The sequence below is a fragment of the Eretmochelys imbricata genome, unplaced genomic scaffold (genome assembly GCF_965152235.1).
Source record: "Eretmochelys imbricata isolate rEreImb1 unplaced genomic scaffold, rEreImb1.hap1 Scaffold_45, whole genome shotgun sequence".
Taxonomy (NCBI): domain Eukaryota; kingdom Metazoa; phylum Chordata; order Testudines; family Cheloniidae; genus Eretmochelys; species Eretmochelys imbricata.
Window position 1 is genome coordinate 50,511 of NW_027554357.1, and position 14,842 is coordinate 65,352.

General features: G+C 51.6%; 1 protein-coding gene across 1 annotated transcript; it reads right to left on the bottom strand.

Annotated features, from left to right (window-relative positions):
- Window positions 1-209: 209 nt before the first annotated feature.
- SGF29 (SAGA complex associated factor 29) lies at window positions 210-13,011 on the bottom strand. The gene is made up of 8 exons (XM_077806999.1): window positions 12,856-13,011; window positions 2,962-3,034; window positions 2,814-2,878; window positions 2,278-2,407; window positions 2,045-2,191; window positions 1,224-1,259; window positions 968-1,130; window positions 210-394 (listed from the first exon to the last, which is right to left on the bottom strand). The coding sequence occupies exons 1-8, from the start codon at window positions 12,899-12,901 to the stop codon at window positions 278-280; spliced, it is 777 nt and encodes a 258-aa protein (XP_077663125.1). The 5' UTR covers window positions 12,902-13,011; the 3' UTR covers window positions 210-277.
- Between the last annotated feature and the right edge of the window lie 1,831 nt (window positions 13,012-14,842).

The following is a 14,842-nucleotide window of genomic DNA, read 5'->3' on the forward strand; positions in this document are numbered from 1 at the left end:
TACTCTCATAACTGAACCGCCGGGGCTCTGAACCGCCGGGCCCGGGGGTGCCGGGGCTCTGAACCGCCGGGCCCGGGGGTGCCGGGGCTCTGAACCGCCGGGCCCGGGGGCTCTGCTGGAACATGCTGACTTGCCCTGACTCCGTGGGGCGCGGCTCCCTCGGCCCCAAGCCAGGGGTGGCGTCGGCACTGGCATGAACCACAGCAGAGTGCAATGCGGGGGGCCGAGAAGCCTTTATTATACTCACAGCCCCCCCCCAAGCTCCGCCCCCACCGCCTCACTTCTTCTTGGTCTCCTTACAGGCCACCACGTATCTCTGGGCCACGTTGAGGGGCGGGGAGTAGCCGTCCGCATAGGACGTGTCCTCGAAGAGCACCGAGTAATCGTCCTGGGGCTGGAGAGAGGCAGCGTGAGGGGGCTGGAGCTCTTCCCCACCCCAGCCACCCCTCGCCTTGGGGAGGGTGGGAGCCGGCACCCCCCACAGGGGACAGGCCCCGCGTCCCAGACCCCCCTGAGTCAGCAGGTCCCCACCCTGGGGCTGGATGGGAGCCGGCACCCCCAGAGGGGACAGGCCTCGAGTCCCATTCTCTGCCCCCCTGAGCCAGCCAGTCCCCGCCCTGGGGCCGGATCAGAGCTGGCGCCCCCCAAAAGGGGACAGGCCCCACATCGCAGTCCCTGCCCCGGGGCCGGATCAGAGCCGGCACTCCCCCCCAAAGGTGACAGGCCCCACGTCCCATTTCTTGTCCCCCTGAACCAGCCAGTCCCTGCCCTGAGGCTGGATCACAGCCAGTGCCACCCACAGGGGATAGGCCCCATGTCCCATTCCCTGCCCCACTGAGCCAGCCAGTCCCCGCCCTGGGCTGGATTGGTGTGGGTAGCTCTTAGCAGGGAAAGGCCCCGATCCCATGCCCCCTCTGTGAGCCAGCCAGTCTCGCATCAGTGCCCCGAGAGGGGAAGGGCCCCTTACCCGCTGGGGTGGGGCGTGGATCAGGGCCCGGTAGAAGCAGGTGGTCTGGGGATACAGCGCCAACACCAGCTGGTCCTTCTGGAACAGCGCCTCGGGGTCGGTCTCAGGGTTCGCCTTCCACTGGGGCAACGGGATGATGCGGCGGCGGCTCAGGGTGTGACGCCTGGAGGGGGAGACAGGGTGAGACAGGGACCCCCCCCACTCCGGACGAGAGAGCCTCCCCATCCCCATCCCCCTCCCCTCTCCTCTCACTTACTCTTTGCCTTCTTCATCGATATCATCCACCTCGTACCTGCAAAGAGAGGAGATGGCCTGAGGAGATAGGCAAGGGGAGGACCTAAAGCTGTAGAACCATAGAGCCATCTCCACTGAGCGGCTAGAGAGGCATTCCTATGCAGCTCTTCATGGAGAACCATAGAGCCATCTCCTTTGAGTGGCTAGAGTTTCTATGCCCCTACAGTTGCAATACCATAGAGCCATCTCCGTTAAGTCCCTAAATAAGCATTCCCATGTTATCCTATGACTTGACCACTCCAGCACCATAGAGCCATCACCCTCGAGCAGCTAGAGAGGAGCCTCCATTCCTCTGAAGTTGTAGAACCAGCGTCACACCGGCTGCAAAGTTGGAAAGGGGTTTCTATGCTACCAAGACAGCGGAAACCATAGGGATGCCATCCTGCAGTGTCTCGAGAGGTGTTTCTACCTCCCTAAGGTTAGAGAGCCATAGAGTTACCATTCTGAAGTGGCAAGAGAATGGGACTTAAGTCCAAAAGATTGCAGGATCATAGAGCCATCTCCCTTGAGCGCCTAGACTGCATTTCTATGCCCCAAAGACTGGGTGACTATAGCATTACAGCACTTGATTGGCCAGAGAAATGTTTGTGTCCCCCTGCTCCAGAGCCAGCTCCCTTGAGACATGAGACAAGGGATCAACACAGGATTGTCTGGTACCCCTTGTTGCCCAGCTCCATGGCTGGGTGCCCCAGGTGGCTATAGCTGCAGGGGGCTGACTCCCATGGCATTGCCATTGGCTCCGGCCCTCCGGTGGGCCCCAGGGGACCCACACCCGGTGCTCACTTGTTGGTGGCATGGCTGTAGCTCACCACTTCGGCCAAGATCCATTGCTCGTCCCCGTCCACGGCCTTGACACGAGCGGCCACCTTGTCCCCCGGCTTGGCCACGTAATCGCTGGCAGCGGGGATAGCGCCGCAGAGTGGGGGTGGCCTGTGGGGAGAGGAGGGTGAGGTTAGCTCAGGTGTGGGGACAGAATCCCAGCCCGGGCTGCCCTGTGCCACCCCAGCGACACTCACTTGTCCCCAGGCTTGCCGATCCACAGGGGCAGCGTCATGGCTGACTGCTGGAGGAGGGTCATGAGGACGCCCCGGCGCATGGTCTTGCGGGGTGGCTCTGACTCGTTGTAGAGCCCGGCAATCTTGGCGGCTGTGGGTGGGGGAGAAAGTGGGGTGAGCCCCATAGAGCTAGGGGGAGCCCCTCCTTCCTGCCCCCAGGGACTCGGACACAGACACTGACCCCATTGCAGACACATTGAGCCTGTGTTCACATGCCACCCAGCCCACATTGCCACACGCACCCTGGGCGTCTCACATCTCCCATTCACCCCATTTATGAGACTGCAGGCCCCGGATCCCCGACCCCAGCACGCCGAAGCAGAGACACCCAGCCCCAGGGGATCATGGGCATTCCCGTCCTCCTTAGAGACATTCCATCGTCCTAGCCCCAAGGGATGATGAGAGTTCCTGCTCATACCAAATGCTGAGTGTCCCCAGTGTGGGGCTGGACCCCATGGCCTATTCTGGGGAAAGGCACAGGGTGGGGGGACACTCACCAATGCGCCGCTCCTCCAGAAGGGATTTGATCTCCGCAATCTTGTCCAGCGCCTTGCGTAGGATGCTGGGGGTGAGAGGACAGACAGGGGTGAGCAGTGGGGCGGGGTCATCGGCAGCTGCAGGGGGCGGGGAGGAGGGGGCACTCACTTGCACTCAGCCTCCGCGTCAGCTTTGGCAGTTGTGTAGAGTCCACGAAGCTTGGTCCGGTAATACGGGGAGACTGCAGGAGATGGGGGTGTTAGAACCCAGGAGTCCTGGCTCTCAGCCCCCCAGCTCTAACCCACCAGACCCAAGAGCTATCGACTGAAGTATAGAAACTTCAGGGTGTTTGACTATGTCCCTCACGTTGCGTATGCGGATAAAATGTGTCATTTGATGACAAAATGGATAATGGGGGCAGTGGCTGAAGGTGACCGTGGATAACTGTCCGGTCCGACGCCAGGAGCAGCTGTTATGGGTAATTACAGGGGAGGCGAAGGCAGCCGTGAGGTGAAAACCATCCACAGGTTTAGAGGCCGGGAAATTGCCTTGAACGAAGGGCCCATGGAGGACGCAAGTCGCAGGGGAAGGGAAACCCCCCAGGCACCCAGGGTAAGAGGGAGGAGGGGATTGGAAGGAAACCCAACCCCAACTCTGATAAAACTCCAGGGGACCCAGAGGTTAAAGCCCCTACATCTTCCACCACTGGGGGACTCCTGGCCAGAGAAAACCAAACTGCCCCAGACTTGAGGAAACCCCACGATTCGCACCCCAACCTGCCACAGGGCACATCGCAGCACTGCCCAGAGGCAACTAGAGCAGGGGGATCTCTTCGTGCACTAGATCAGAACCACCAGGCTGGGTCAGACCAAGAGTCCCTCTAGCCCAGCGTCCCGTCTGCCAATGCCAGGGGCCCCAGAGGGAAGGCACAGAACAGGGAATCATTGAGTGATCCATCCCGTCGTCCACTCCCAGCTTCTGGCAGTCAGAGGTTTAGGGACACCCAGAGGAGGGGGCTGCATCCCTGCCCAGCCTGGCTAATAGCCAGAGATGGATCCATCCTCCAGGAACTTAGCTAGTTCTTTTTTGAACCCCGTTATAGTTTTGGCCCGCACAACATCCCCTAGCACAGAGTTCCCCAGGCTGTCCGGGCGTTGAGTGAAGAAATACTTCCTTGTGTTTGTGTTAAACCTGCTGCTGATTAATGTCATTGGGTGACCCCGAGTTCTTGTGTTATGAAAAGGAGTAAATAACACTTCCTGATTCACTCTCTCCACACCAGCCATGATTTTATAGAGCAGTCGTTTTAACGTCTCCTCATATGGAAGCTGTTCCATATCACTACATTTTTGTTTCCCTTCTCTGTACGTTTTCCCATGATATCTTCTTGAGATGTGGCGACCAGAACTGCATGCATTATTCAAGATGTGGGCGTACCATGGATTTGTAGAGAGGCAATATAATATTTTCCATGTTATAATCTATCCCTTTCCTAAAGATTCCCAACATTCTGTGTGCTGTTTTCTCGGCCGCTGCGCACTGAGGGGATGTTTGCAGAGAACTCTCCACACTGACGCCAAGATCTCTTTCTGGAGTGGTAACAGCTCATTCAGACCCCATCATTGTATATGTAGAGTTGAGATGATGTTTTCCAATGTGCATCACTTTGCATTTTCAACATTGAATTTCATCTGCCATTTTGTTGCCCAGTCACCCAGTTTGGCGAGATCCCTTTGTAGCTCTCCGCGGTCTGCCTGGGACTTACCTATCTTGAGTGACTTTTTAATCATCTGTAAACTTTGTCACCTCCGTGTTTACCCCTTTTCCCAGATCATTTACGAATATGTTGAGCAGTGCTGGGCCCAGGACCGACCCCTGCAGGACCCCACTATTCATCTCTCTCCCCTGTGGAGACTGAGCATTTATTCCTGCCCTTTCTCTCCCGTGTTTTAACCAGTTACTGATCCATGAGAGGCCCTCCCCTCTCATCCCTTGACTGCTCACTTTGCTTCAGAGCCTTTGATGAGGGACCTCGTCAAAGGCTTTCTGAAAGTCCAGGTACGCTATATCCACTGGGTCCCCTTTGTCCACACACTTTTTGACCCCCTCAAAGAACGCTAATAGATTGGTGAGGCCTGAGTTCCTTTTACAAAAGCCACGTTGACTCTTTCCCAACAAATGGTGTTCATCTCTGTGTCTGAGAATTCTGTTCTTTACCAGCGTTGCAACCCATTTGCCTGGTATGGCAGTCAGGCTCACAGGCCTGTAATTGCCGGGATCGCCTCTTAAAAATCAGTGTTTCATCAGCTGCCCTCCAGTCGCCTGGTCCAGAGGCTGATCTGAGTGATGGGTCACAGACCACAGTTAGCAGTTCTGCAATTGCACATCTGAGTTCCTTCAGAACCCTTGGGTGATACCATCTGGTCCTGGTGACTGACTACTGTTTAATTTATCTATTTGTTCCCAAACATCCCCTACTGACACCTTAATCTGGGACCGTTCCTCAGATCTGTCACCTAAAATGAATGGCTCAGGTGTAGGAAGCTCCCTCACATCCCCTGCAGCAAAGAAGATGCAATGGCCTTATCGTCCTTGGGTGCTCCTTTAGCACCTCCATCACCCAGCGGCTCCACTGATTGTTTGGCAGACTTCCTGTTTCTGAGGGACTTAGTTTTTATGACTTTTGCTAGTTGCTCTTCAATTTCTTTTTTTTTTTTTGCCTGCCTAATTATACAAAATCTTGACTTGCCAAAGTTTCTGCTCCTTTCCATTTTCCTCAGTAGGATATAACTTCCAATTTTTAAAGGATGCCTTTTTGCCTCTAACTGCTTCTTTTATTCCATTGTTTAGTCATGGTGGTAGTTTTTGCTCTGTTGTTCTTTTTAAATTTGAGGTACACATTTAATTTGTGCCTCTATTATGGTGTGTTTAAAATGTTTCCACGCAGCTTGCCGGCATTTCACTCCTGTGACTGTTCCTTTTAATTTCCATGTAACTTCCTCATTCTGTGTAGTTCTCCTTTAATAAGTTAAATGCTACTGTGGTGGGCTTCTTTTGTATTCCCACCTCAAAGAATATTAAATGTAATTACACGTTGATCCCTACTGCCATGCAGTTCATCTCTATTGGACCAGATCTGTGCTCCACTTAGCACTAAATCAAGAATTGCCTCTCCTCTTGGGGGTTCCAGGACTAGCTGCTCCAAGAAGCAGTCATTACAGGTGTCTAGAACAAGCCGTGAGGGGTAGTGAAGAATTGATGAAGAGGGCTATGATAAATGGCACATATTGTAAGGGCTGGAGGGATACCGCACCCCAAATCACTTTGGTCAAAGAAAGTTTGGGAAGGGAGAAATATAGGTAAAAGCTTACAAATATTAGCTCTGCCCAAATTCTTTGTATCTGTACTTTTGGCCACAGTTTACCTGAGGCACGAGGACTTTCAAGGGGTATTATTCTGGGCATTAGGAATCTGCTTCCCACTCATGTTTTGTTAGGTAAGGATATTACGTCTAAGCAGGTTAATATCAGAACTCACAGCCAGGAGTCTGGCTCTTCCTCGACTGGCTTATCTGTGGCCAGCAGGGAAGGCTGCGGGGAGAGAAACGCCCTCAGGCCTTTGCCAGCAGAACGTAATCGTTCGTCCCCAGAGGAGGGTTTGGAGAGTCCGTTGCTTTGCCAGAGTCGGATCTTAACCGAGTGAGACTCCAAGGGAGTTTATGGAGGCTCATCCAGGGAGAGGAAGGTGGCTCAGAATATCGCCTCCATCAGGGAAGGGGAGGGGAGGGCTTTTCATGGTTTGTTGTGTGTAGGGAAAAAGAGGCACCCTGCTAAGGTTTGCAAGCAGGTGTTGGGCTGGCGAAGGGCAGGCCTGAGTTGCTACACGTGGCTCATGACTGCCCCTGAGCTGGACACGGAGGCGTGGAGAGAACCCGTGAGAGGCTCAAATGAGGCTCCTGGCCTTGTGTCTGAGCCTGAAAATCACAGTACGAGTCGTGTCAGAAGTGTCAGCGGATATAGATCCTGCGTGGAACCTCTGCAGCCGCTGCCTACCGCTAAGGAGGTGTTTGCCAGAAGGTCTGGGGACATTGTGGGAACCCTACCCAGGCCTCCTAGGAATGGAAAGAAACAGACTGGAGTGGTGGGTGCTGCCACAGGGACCCGGAAGCCCCAGTTCTGTCTGATATAGAAGCTGAAACTGTGGCTACTGCCCGGTTCACCACTTTTAGCCGACTTGGTTTCCCCAGGGAAATCTTGTTGGACCGGGGTGCAAATTTCATGTCCGAAGTTTTCAAAAAGTGACGGGTGTTGAGCCGAGTGAGGGATGTGAAAGCTGCCCCCATCGCCCAGTGACTAACCGTTTGGTAGAAAGATTCCATGGGGCACTGAAGTCTATGTGGGGGCTGTACGTTACAGCGTGAGAGAATGATTGGGGTGTTGCTCCCTGATTTGTTATTTGGGTACAGGAGTGTCCCCCCAGAGTCTACGGGATTTGCCCCCTTTTATCTCGGTGATGCTGACAGGCCAGCTCAGGTCAATTCACTTGTGTGTGAACACCAAACAAATGCTATGTGAACTAATTCACTCCAATGTTCATTTAGTGCAAAGGGAATGTGAATGCTATTGTCTTCATGTATCTATCACCTGTTGATTGCTATCCATTACATTATATATACCCCTGTACTTAATTAACCCTACATCCAAAGCGTGTGTTAGTTCTGAGATGCCAATGTACTTGACGGGTGAACTTCATGAAAACTAAGGCAGGATCGTTGTGGGCTATTCCATTTCCATTTACACAGGGCCTAGCCCGATAATGATAATGACGTTTTCCCACCAAACGCGAGCCTTGGAAATGTAAACGAAGAAGGTTGCTAACTGCAAAGCAAGGGCCCTTGAGTTCTCGATGGGAATTCACAGACTCAGTCTGCATTCCTCACGCACCGCCAGCAAAGGAAGGCCCACGTGGGTACAGAACCTCTCAGCTAGCTTTCTGGGTGAAGATGGCATAAAAGAGGATTCAAGGGAAGATCCTTCATCTCCCAACTGTTTGGCCACTCACAGGGAAGCCTTCCACATGGAAGATACAGATCCCCAAAGTTAGTCTGGGTAACCCTGAGAGACTCATGGGAAAGTCCCAGATCACCACATCTCTGCTACCACTTTGGACTTACAAACCTAGGCTCACCTATTAGTGTATTTTATCTGCCTTAACCTCTCAATTGCTCATTTCCTTTTCTGAGCCAATAAACCCTTAGTTAGTTTAGTAGAGAAATCGGCTGCCAGCGCTCTCTCTGGTGTGAGATCGAGAGTATCCGCTGGGGTGAGTGACTGACCCTTTGGGGCTGCGAGTGAGCTAATGTGTTCTGATATTGGTATAGCGACCAGTACCACCAAGTCCAGCACGTCTGGGTGGTAAGATGTCCTTAAGGGGACTGTCCATGGCTCCATGGTAATGGTAGTGATCCAGGGGTGCACAGCTGTCCATGTCTGGGTGAAATCTAATGACAGAACCACACCCCCAGCTTGGGGGGCCTGCCCTGTTTTCTGACTGGAGAGTGGCACTCGCAGCTGTGAGCCACTCCAGCCAGCGGGACAATTGGCGTAGTTGGCAAGAGTGACATCCACGCTTAAAGCTCAGAACCCAGCGCTAGGTAAAATGCACATTTGATATTGGTAGTTTTAAGGGTTAAGGATTAGTCACAATGGGTGAATCACAGTCATATGAGGATCTTGACAGAAAAGACCTTGAGCAGTTGTGTTCTTCCTTTAAGAAGAAAAACTCAGATCAGGACTGTCAGCTTTGCTCATGGAATTTGACCAAAGAGCAGGGTCTCAGCCCCCTCCCCAGGAAACGATGGTGGAACTCCAGATCGAGGAGGAAACTGAGGAAAGAGCCCACCGGATGCGAATGGAGCAGCTGGAAGCTGAGAGCAATGCGCATGGGCTGCAGCTGGAAATTCTAGAGAAGCGAAAGGAACAGCTTCCGCCAATGGGTACCATCCCCTCTCAACAGCAGGGAGAGGGAGAAAGCCTGCCCGTGAGTCTGACAGCACTGAGGAATTCGTATCCACCTTTGAGAGACTATGTGATAGCCATAAGATTTCTGGGCATAAATGGATGCCAATCCTCTTACCCAAACTGGCTGGAAAAGCCGGGCAAGTCTTTAATGAAATGGAGGTGGATGATGCTATGATATAAAGGAAGTTTAAAGAAACTGTACTGAAAATGTTTAAGATCACCCCGGAGTCCTATCGCTTGACGTTTAGAAATCTTAAAATGTCTGACAATATCACTCATGTGGCGTGAGTGCGTAAGCTTCGTAGCTTTGTGGCAATATGGATAACTGGGGCAGGGGCGGATGGTTGCTATGACAAGCTGCTTGATTCGATGGCACAAGAGCAGTTATTGCGGGTAGTCACTGATGAGGTATAAAAGTGGCAGCCGTCTGTGACAAAAAACCTTCCACCACTTTGGAGGCAGCAGAACTTGGTGATGAATAAGTTGAATCAAGGGCTCAGGAAGGGTTACTCCTCTGCTCCCCAGGTTAAAAGGGATGAGGGGTCTAGGGGAAACCTAACTCCAACTTTGTTAAAAAACCTCTTACACTAAGGGAAGGCAGGCTCTGCCAACAGTGTGGGGCTCTTGGTCATAGAAAACCAAATTGCCCACAACCTGCACCCACAATTCCCATCATACATGCCAGTGCTCCCACTGTGAGCGCTAATGCTGCCCCTGGGATCCCAGAAGAAGTTGTAGAGGAGGAGAACAGCCCCATAACCTGTATTGGGACTGAGTCTGAAGACGGTACCAAGGAGTTCATTAAGAGTGTGAAAGTGAATGGCATTGAGTGTGCCGGGTGGCGGGACATGACCTCCCAAGTTACTTTGGATAAGGAAAGTTTTGTGAGGGAGGAGGACAGACAGCGAGGCAAAAGTCTGAATATTTTGGCTTTGGCTGAATTTTCTGTGACCGGGCCTCTGGCTAAAGTACACCTCGAGGGGGAAGGGTTTAAGGGTGATGATGTGGTTGGCATTAGGAATTTGCTGCCAGCTGATATTTTAATAGGTAATAACATTGTAAGCAGGTGAATGTTATAACCAGTTCCCAAGTAAAGTGTGGGTCGGATAGACCTGCTTTGTCTGCGGGCAGCAGGGAAGGCTGGCAAGGGGAGGGAAGTGCCTTCAAGCCTTTGTCTGTTGAGAACAGCAGCTTGCCAATTGAGGTGGGATTTGAAAATTCTTGTGTTGTGCCAGAATCTGCTCCGGGCATAAGTAAAAAACAAAAAGATTTTGTATCTGCTCAGCAATCTGATCCTCCTTTGGAACAAGAGCAGGCTGCAGCTCAGAGTGGCACCCCAGCCGGGGAAGGAAGGGGGAGATTTCTTATGCAAGAAGATTTGTTGTTACAGGGAAGAAAAGGCATCCTGGTGAAATCTGCAAGCGAACAGTTGTGCTGGAATGACACAGGAGAGAATTGCTTCAGGTAGCCCTTGATGGCCCATTTGTGGGACAGTCAGGAGTGAAGAAAACCTGTGACAGGCTAAGGAATTTCTACTGGCCTCCTATGTTTCAGAGAGTGGCAGATTATTGCAAAAGCTGTGATTTGTGTCAGAAGCATAAGGGTTTAAAGGGACCACTGCAGCTTTCGCCCATTATTAAGAGGGGGTTTCCCAGAATGTCTGTCGATACTGTGGGCTCTCTCACTACACCTTCCGGGGGGGGAAGAAATATATACTTGGTGTGGTGGATTTTGCCACCAGGTATCCTGAAGCCACTGAAGTGTCTAAGAGTGAAGCTGAAACTGGGACTACAGCTTTATTTACCATTTTCAGCAGGGCAGATTTTCCCAGAGCATTCCTGATAGGCCATGGTGCAAACTTTTTGTCTGCTGTCTTTAGCATATAAAGGCTGCTCCCTTCCACCCCGAAACGAAGGGGCTTGTGGAAGGATTTAATGGAATTTTGAAAGCTATGCAAAGAATGTATGTTTCCAGGCAGGAGAACAACTGGCACGTTTTGCTCCTGTTTCTTAAGAACAGCCATACTGGGTCAGACCAAAGGTCCATCTACCCCAGTATCTTGTCTTCTGACAGTGGCCAATGCCAGGTGCCCCAGAGGGAATGAACAGAACAGGGAATCATCAAGTGGTCCATCTCCTGTGCCCATTGCCAGCTTCTGGCAAACAGAAGCTAGGGACACCCTCTCTGCCCAGCCTGGCTAACAGCCACTGAAGGACCTATCCTCCATGAACTTATCTAGTTCTTTTTTGAAGCCTGTTATAGTCTTGGCTTCACAACATCCTCTGGCAAAGAGTTCCACAGGTTGACTGTGGATTGGGTGAAGAAATACTGCCTTGTGTTTGTTGTAAACCTCCTGCCTATTAATTTCATTTGGTGACCCCTAGTTCTTGTGTTATGAGAAGGAGTAAATAACACTTCCTTATCTACCTTCTCCACACCCGTCATGATTTTATAGCCTTCTACCATATCCCCCCTTAGTAGTCTCTTTTCCAAGCTGAACAGTCCCAGTCTTATTAATGTCTCCTCATACAGCAGCCGTTCCACACCCTTAAACATTTTTGTTGCCCTTTTCTGAACTTTTTCCAATTCCAATGTATCTTTTTTTGAGAGGAAGCGATGAGATCTGCACAGTGTTCAAGTTGTGGGTGTATCATAGATTTATAGAGAGGCAATATGATATTTACTGTCGTGTTATCTATCCCTCTCCTAATGACTCCCAACATGCTGTTCGTGTCTATATGCGTACAGAACCCCAAGAACCTACCGGCTTTGCTCCCCTGCTTCTGTATGGGAGGCAGGTGAGGGGACCCCTCAATTTGATTCAAAGTGCTTGCAAACACAGTACAGAGGAAACAGGACAGCCAGTGAAGGAGAATATGCAGGTGGATGGATTTGGGGTGACAGGACCGTAAGGAAAGTCCGACGAGTCAGAAAGCTTAGTACGATTGGCCTACTGAGGAGAGGTCGTTTGATATCGGTGATCTGGTGTTAACGCTGATGCCAGTGAGAAAAAACAAAAGGCAGGATTATTGGGAAGGACTTTTTGAGGTGACAGAGTGAATGAAGTCACATATGAGGTAAGGGAGCCCATGGGGAGAGGAGCTGTGCAAACAGTGGATATCAATAGGTTAAAAGCTTACCATGAAAGGGAGATGGCTATGAATGTGATCTGTTGTGCTGATGAGGAAACATTACTCGCCCCTTTAATTGATCTGGGCATGGGGGGAGCCTCTGGAAAGCACTGAGTTGGGGGAGGGTTTAACTCCAGCCCCAAAGCAGGAAATGCAGGCCCCCAAAGCACCACAGACAGGTATTTTCCAACCAGCCAGGTTTAAGGGCCAAGATCTTACAGGCTCTTTGAGCCTCGGGGCTCTGCCCAGCTCCTAGCAGAGCACACTGGGCTAGCAGGGACACCAGAAGCAGATCCAGGAGGAGGAGGAGGAGGAGGAGGAGGAAAGCATGCTGGAAGTGGGAGGTAATCCAGTCAAACAGCCCCATGGCGTCTCCTAGTGTGATGGTACCTAGAAAGGACTAAACCATGAGATTGTGTGTGGGGATTACAGGAACCTGAATGACAGGTTTCAGAGGAGCAGCCGTGTTAGTCTGTATTTGCAAAAAGAAAAGGAGTACTTGTGGCACCTTAGAGACTACCAAATTTATTTGTGCATAAGCTTTTGTGAGCTACATGATGAAGTGAGCTGTAGCTCACGAAAGCTTATGCTCAAATAAATTTGATAGTCTCTAAAGTGCCACAAGTCCTCCTGTTCTTTTTAGGAAACTGAATGTGATCACCCGGCCTGACCCATACCCACAACCTGAACAGAGGAGCTAAGGGACCTCCTGGGGTGCAAAGTTTATAAACACACTGGATTTGACTCGAAGGTATTGGTAGATTCCCTTAGATGCTGATGCCCAGAAAAAATCTGCTTTTCTAGTAGCATCTGGACTCTACGAGTTTAAGATTATGGCTTTTGGATTAATACATTCGGGGCTGCCTTTCAGCGGCTTGTCAGCGAGGTGCTGCAAGGGTAAACACACTTGCCTTGGCCCATATAGATGACTTGGCTATTTTCAGTGGCTCCTGGCATGACCACTTGAATCACGTGTCACACAGGCCGAGGGAAGCCAACCTTTCTGTCAAGGTCTCCAAGCTAGGCGCCGACTCCGTGGATAACTCCGGGGCTGGAGCACCCCTGGGGAAAAAACAGTGGGTGATAAGCACCCACCGGCAGCTCCCTTCAGGCTTCCCGCCCACCAGCAGACCCAATGGATCAGCACCTCCCCCTCCCTCTCAGCACCTTCTGTCCACCGCAAACAACTGTTTCGGGAGGTGCAGGAGGCTGGGAGGGAGGGTCGGGCGAGGAGTGAGAATGTAGTGCGCTCAGGGGAGGGGGCAGAACTTGGCAGGAAGAGGTGGGGAGGGGGGAAAAGAGGTAGGGCAGGGGCGGAGTGGGAAGAGGCAGAGCAGGGGTGGGGCCTGGGGTCGAACAGCCCCTGGCACTTTGAAAACTCAGTGCCTGTGTCTCCAAGCTGCAAAGGTGTCCCACCTAGGACACAGGCTGGGCAGTGGGTTGGTTCGCCCCGATCCTCTACAGGTAGAGGCGATGTGGAGGTGGGCTGCCCCTCGAACCAAGTCCAATCCTGTGTGGGTCTGGCCAGCTATGACCAAAGGGGTTTCGTGACACTGTGGCCTCCCTGGGAGACCTTACAAAAGAGGGGAAGCCAGAGCGGGTGGCGTGGCTGGAGCCCGGTGAAAAAGGCTCCACAAGACAACAGAGGCCTGGAATTCAGGAAACTCTTCACACTGTGCACTGACGCTGTGAACCCTGGGTTAGGGGCACTGCTGCTGCCAGACGGGAGGGGTAACAGGCACCCCACTCCCTACTAAAGCAGAAAGCTGACCCTCCACTCAGCAAAGCTATGCTGTGATCGTGGAGGAGTGCTAGGCTGCCACCTGGCTGCTCACAGTAAAATATGTCCTCTTTAAAGCACTCACAGCGCTTTGACAGGGCTGCACCAGCCAAGGGGACCAATTCAAGATGACGTCGTTGGAGTCTAGCAAGACAGGAATTTGACAGGGACATAATTCATATCCAGGGAAAGGAGAATATGGTTGAAGATGCCTTATCGAGAATGGGGAAACCTTGAGATGCGTCTGATGTGCTGACAGGCCGTATCGGGTCAGAGGAATAGGTCAATCCACTTGTGTGTGAACACCAAACAAATGCTATGTGAACTAATTCACTCCAATGTTCATTTAGTGCAAAGGGAATGTGAATGCTATTGTCTTCATGTATCTATCACCTGTTGATTGCTATCCATTACATTATGTATACCCCTGTACTTAATTAACCCTACATCCAAAGCATGTGTTAGTACTGAGATGCCAATGTACTTGACGGGTGAACTTCATGAAAACTAAGGCAGGATCGTTGTGGGCTATTCCATTTCCATTTACACAGGGCCTAGCCCGATAATGACGTTTTCCCACCAAACGCGAGCCTTGGAAATGTAAACGAAGAAGGTTGCTAACTGCAAAGCAAGGGCCCTTGAGTTCTCGATGGGAATTCACAGACTCAGTCTGCATTCCTCACGCACCGCCAGCAAAGGAAGGCCCACGTGGGTACAGAACCTCTCAGCTAGCTTTCTGGGTGAAGATGACATAAAAGAGGATTCAAGGGAAGATCCTTCATCTCCCAACTGTTTGGCCACTCACAGGGAAGCCTTCCACATGCAAGACACAGATCCCCAAAGTTAGTCTGGGTAACCCTGAGAGACTCATGGGAAAGTCCCAGATCACCGGTTTCAGAGTAACAGCCGTGTTAGTCTGTATTCGCAAAAAGAAAAGGAGTACTTGTGGCACCTTAGAGACTAACCAATTTATTTGAGCATGAGCTTTCGTGAGCTACAGCTCAGATCACCACATCTCTGCTACCACTTTGGACTTACAAACCTGGGCTCACCTATTAGTGTATTTTATCTGCCTTAACCTCTCAATCGCTCATTTCCTTTTCTGAGCCAATAAACCC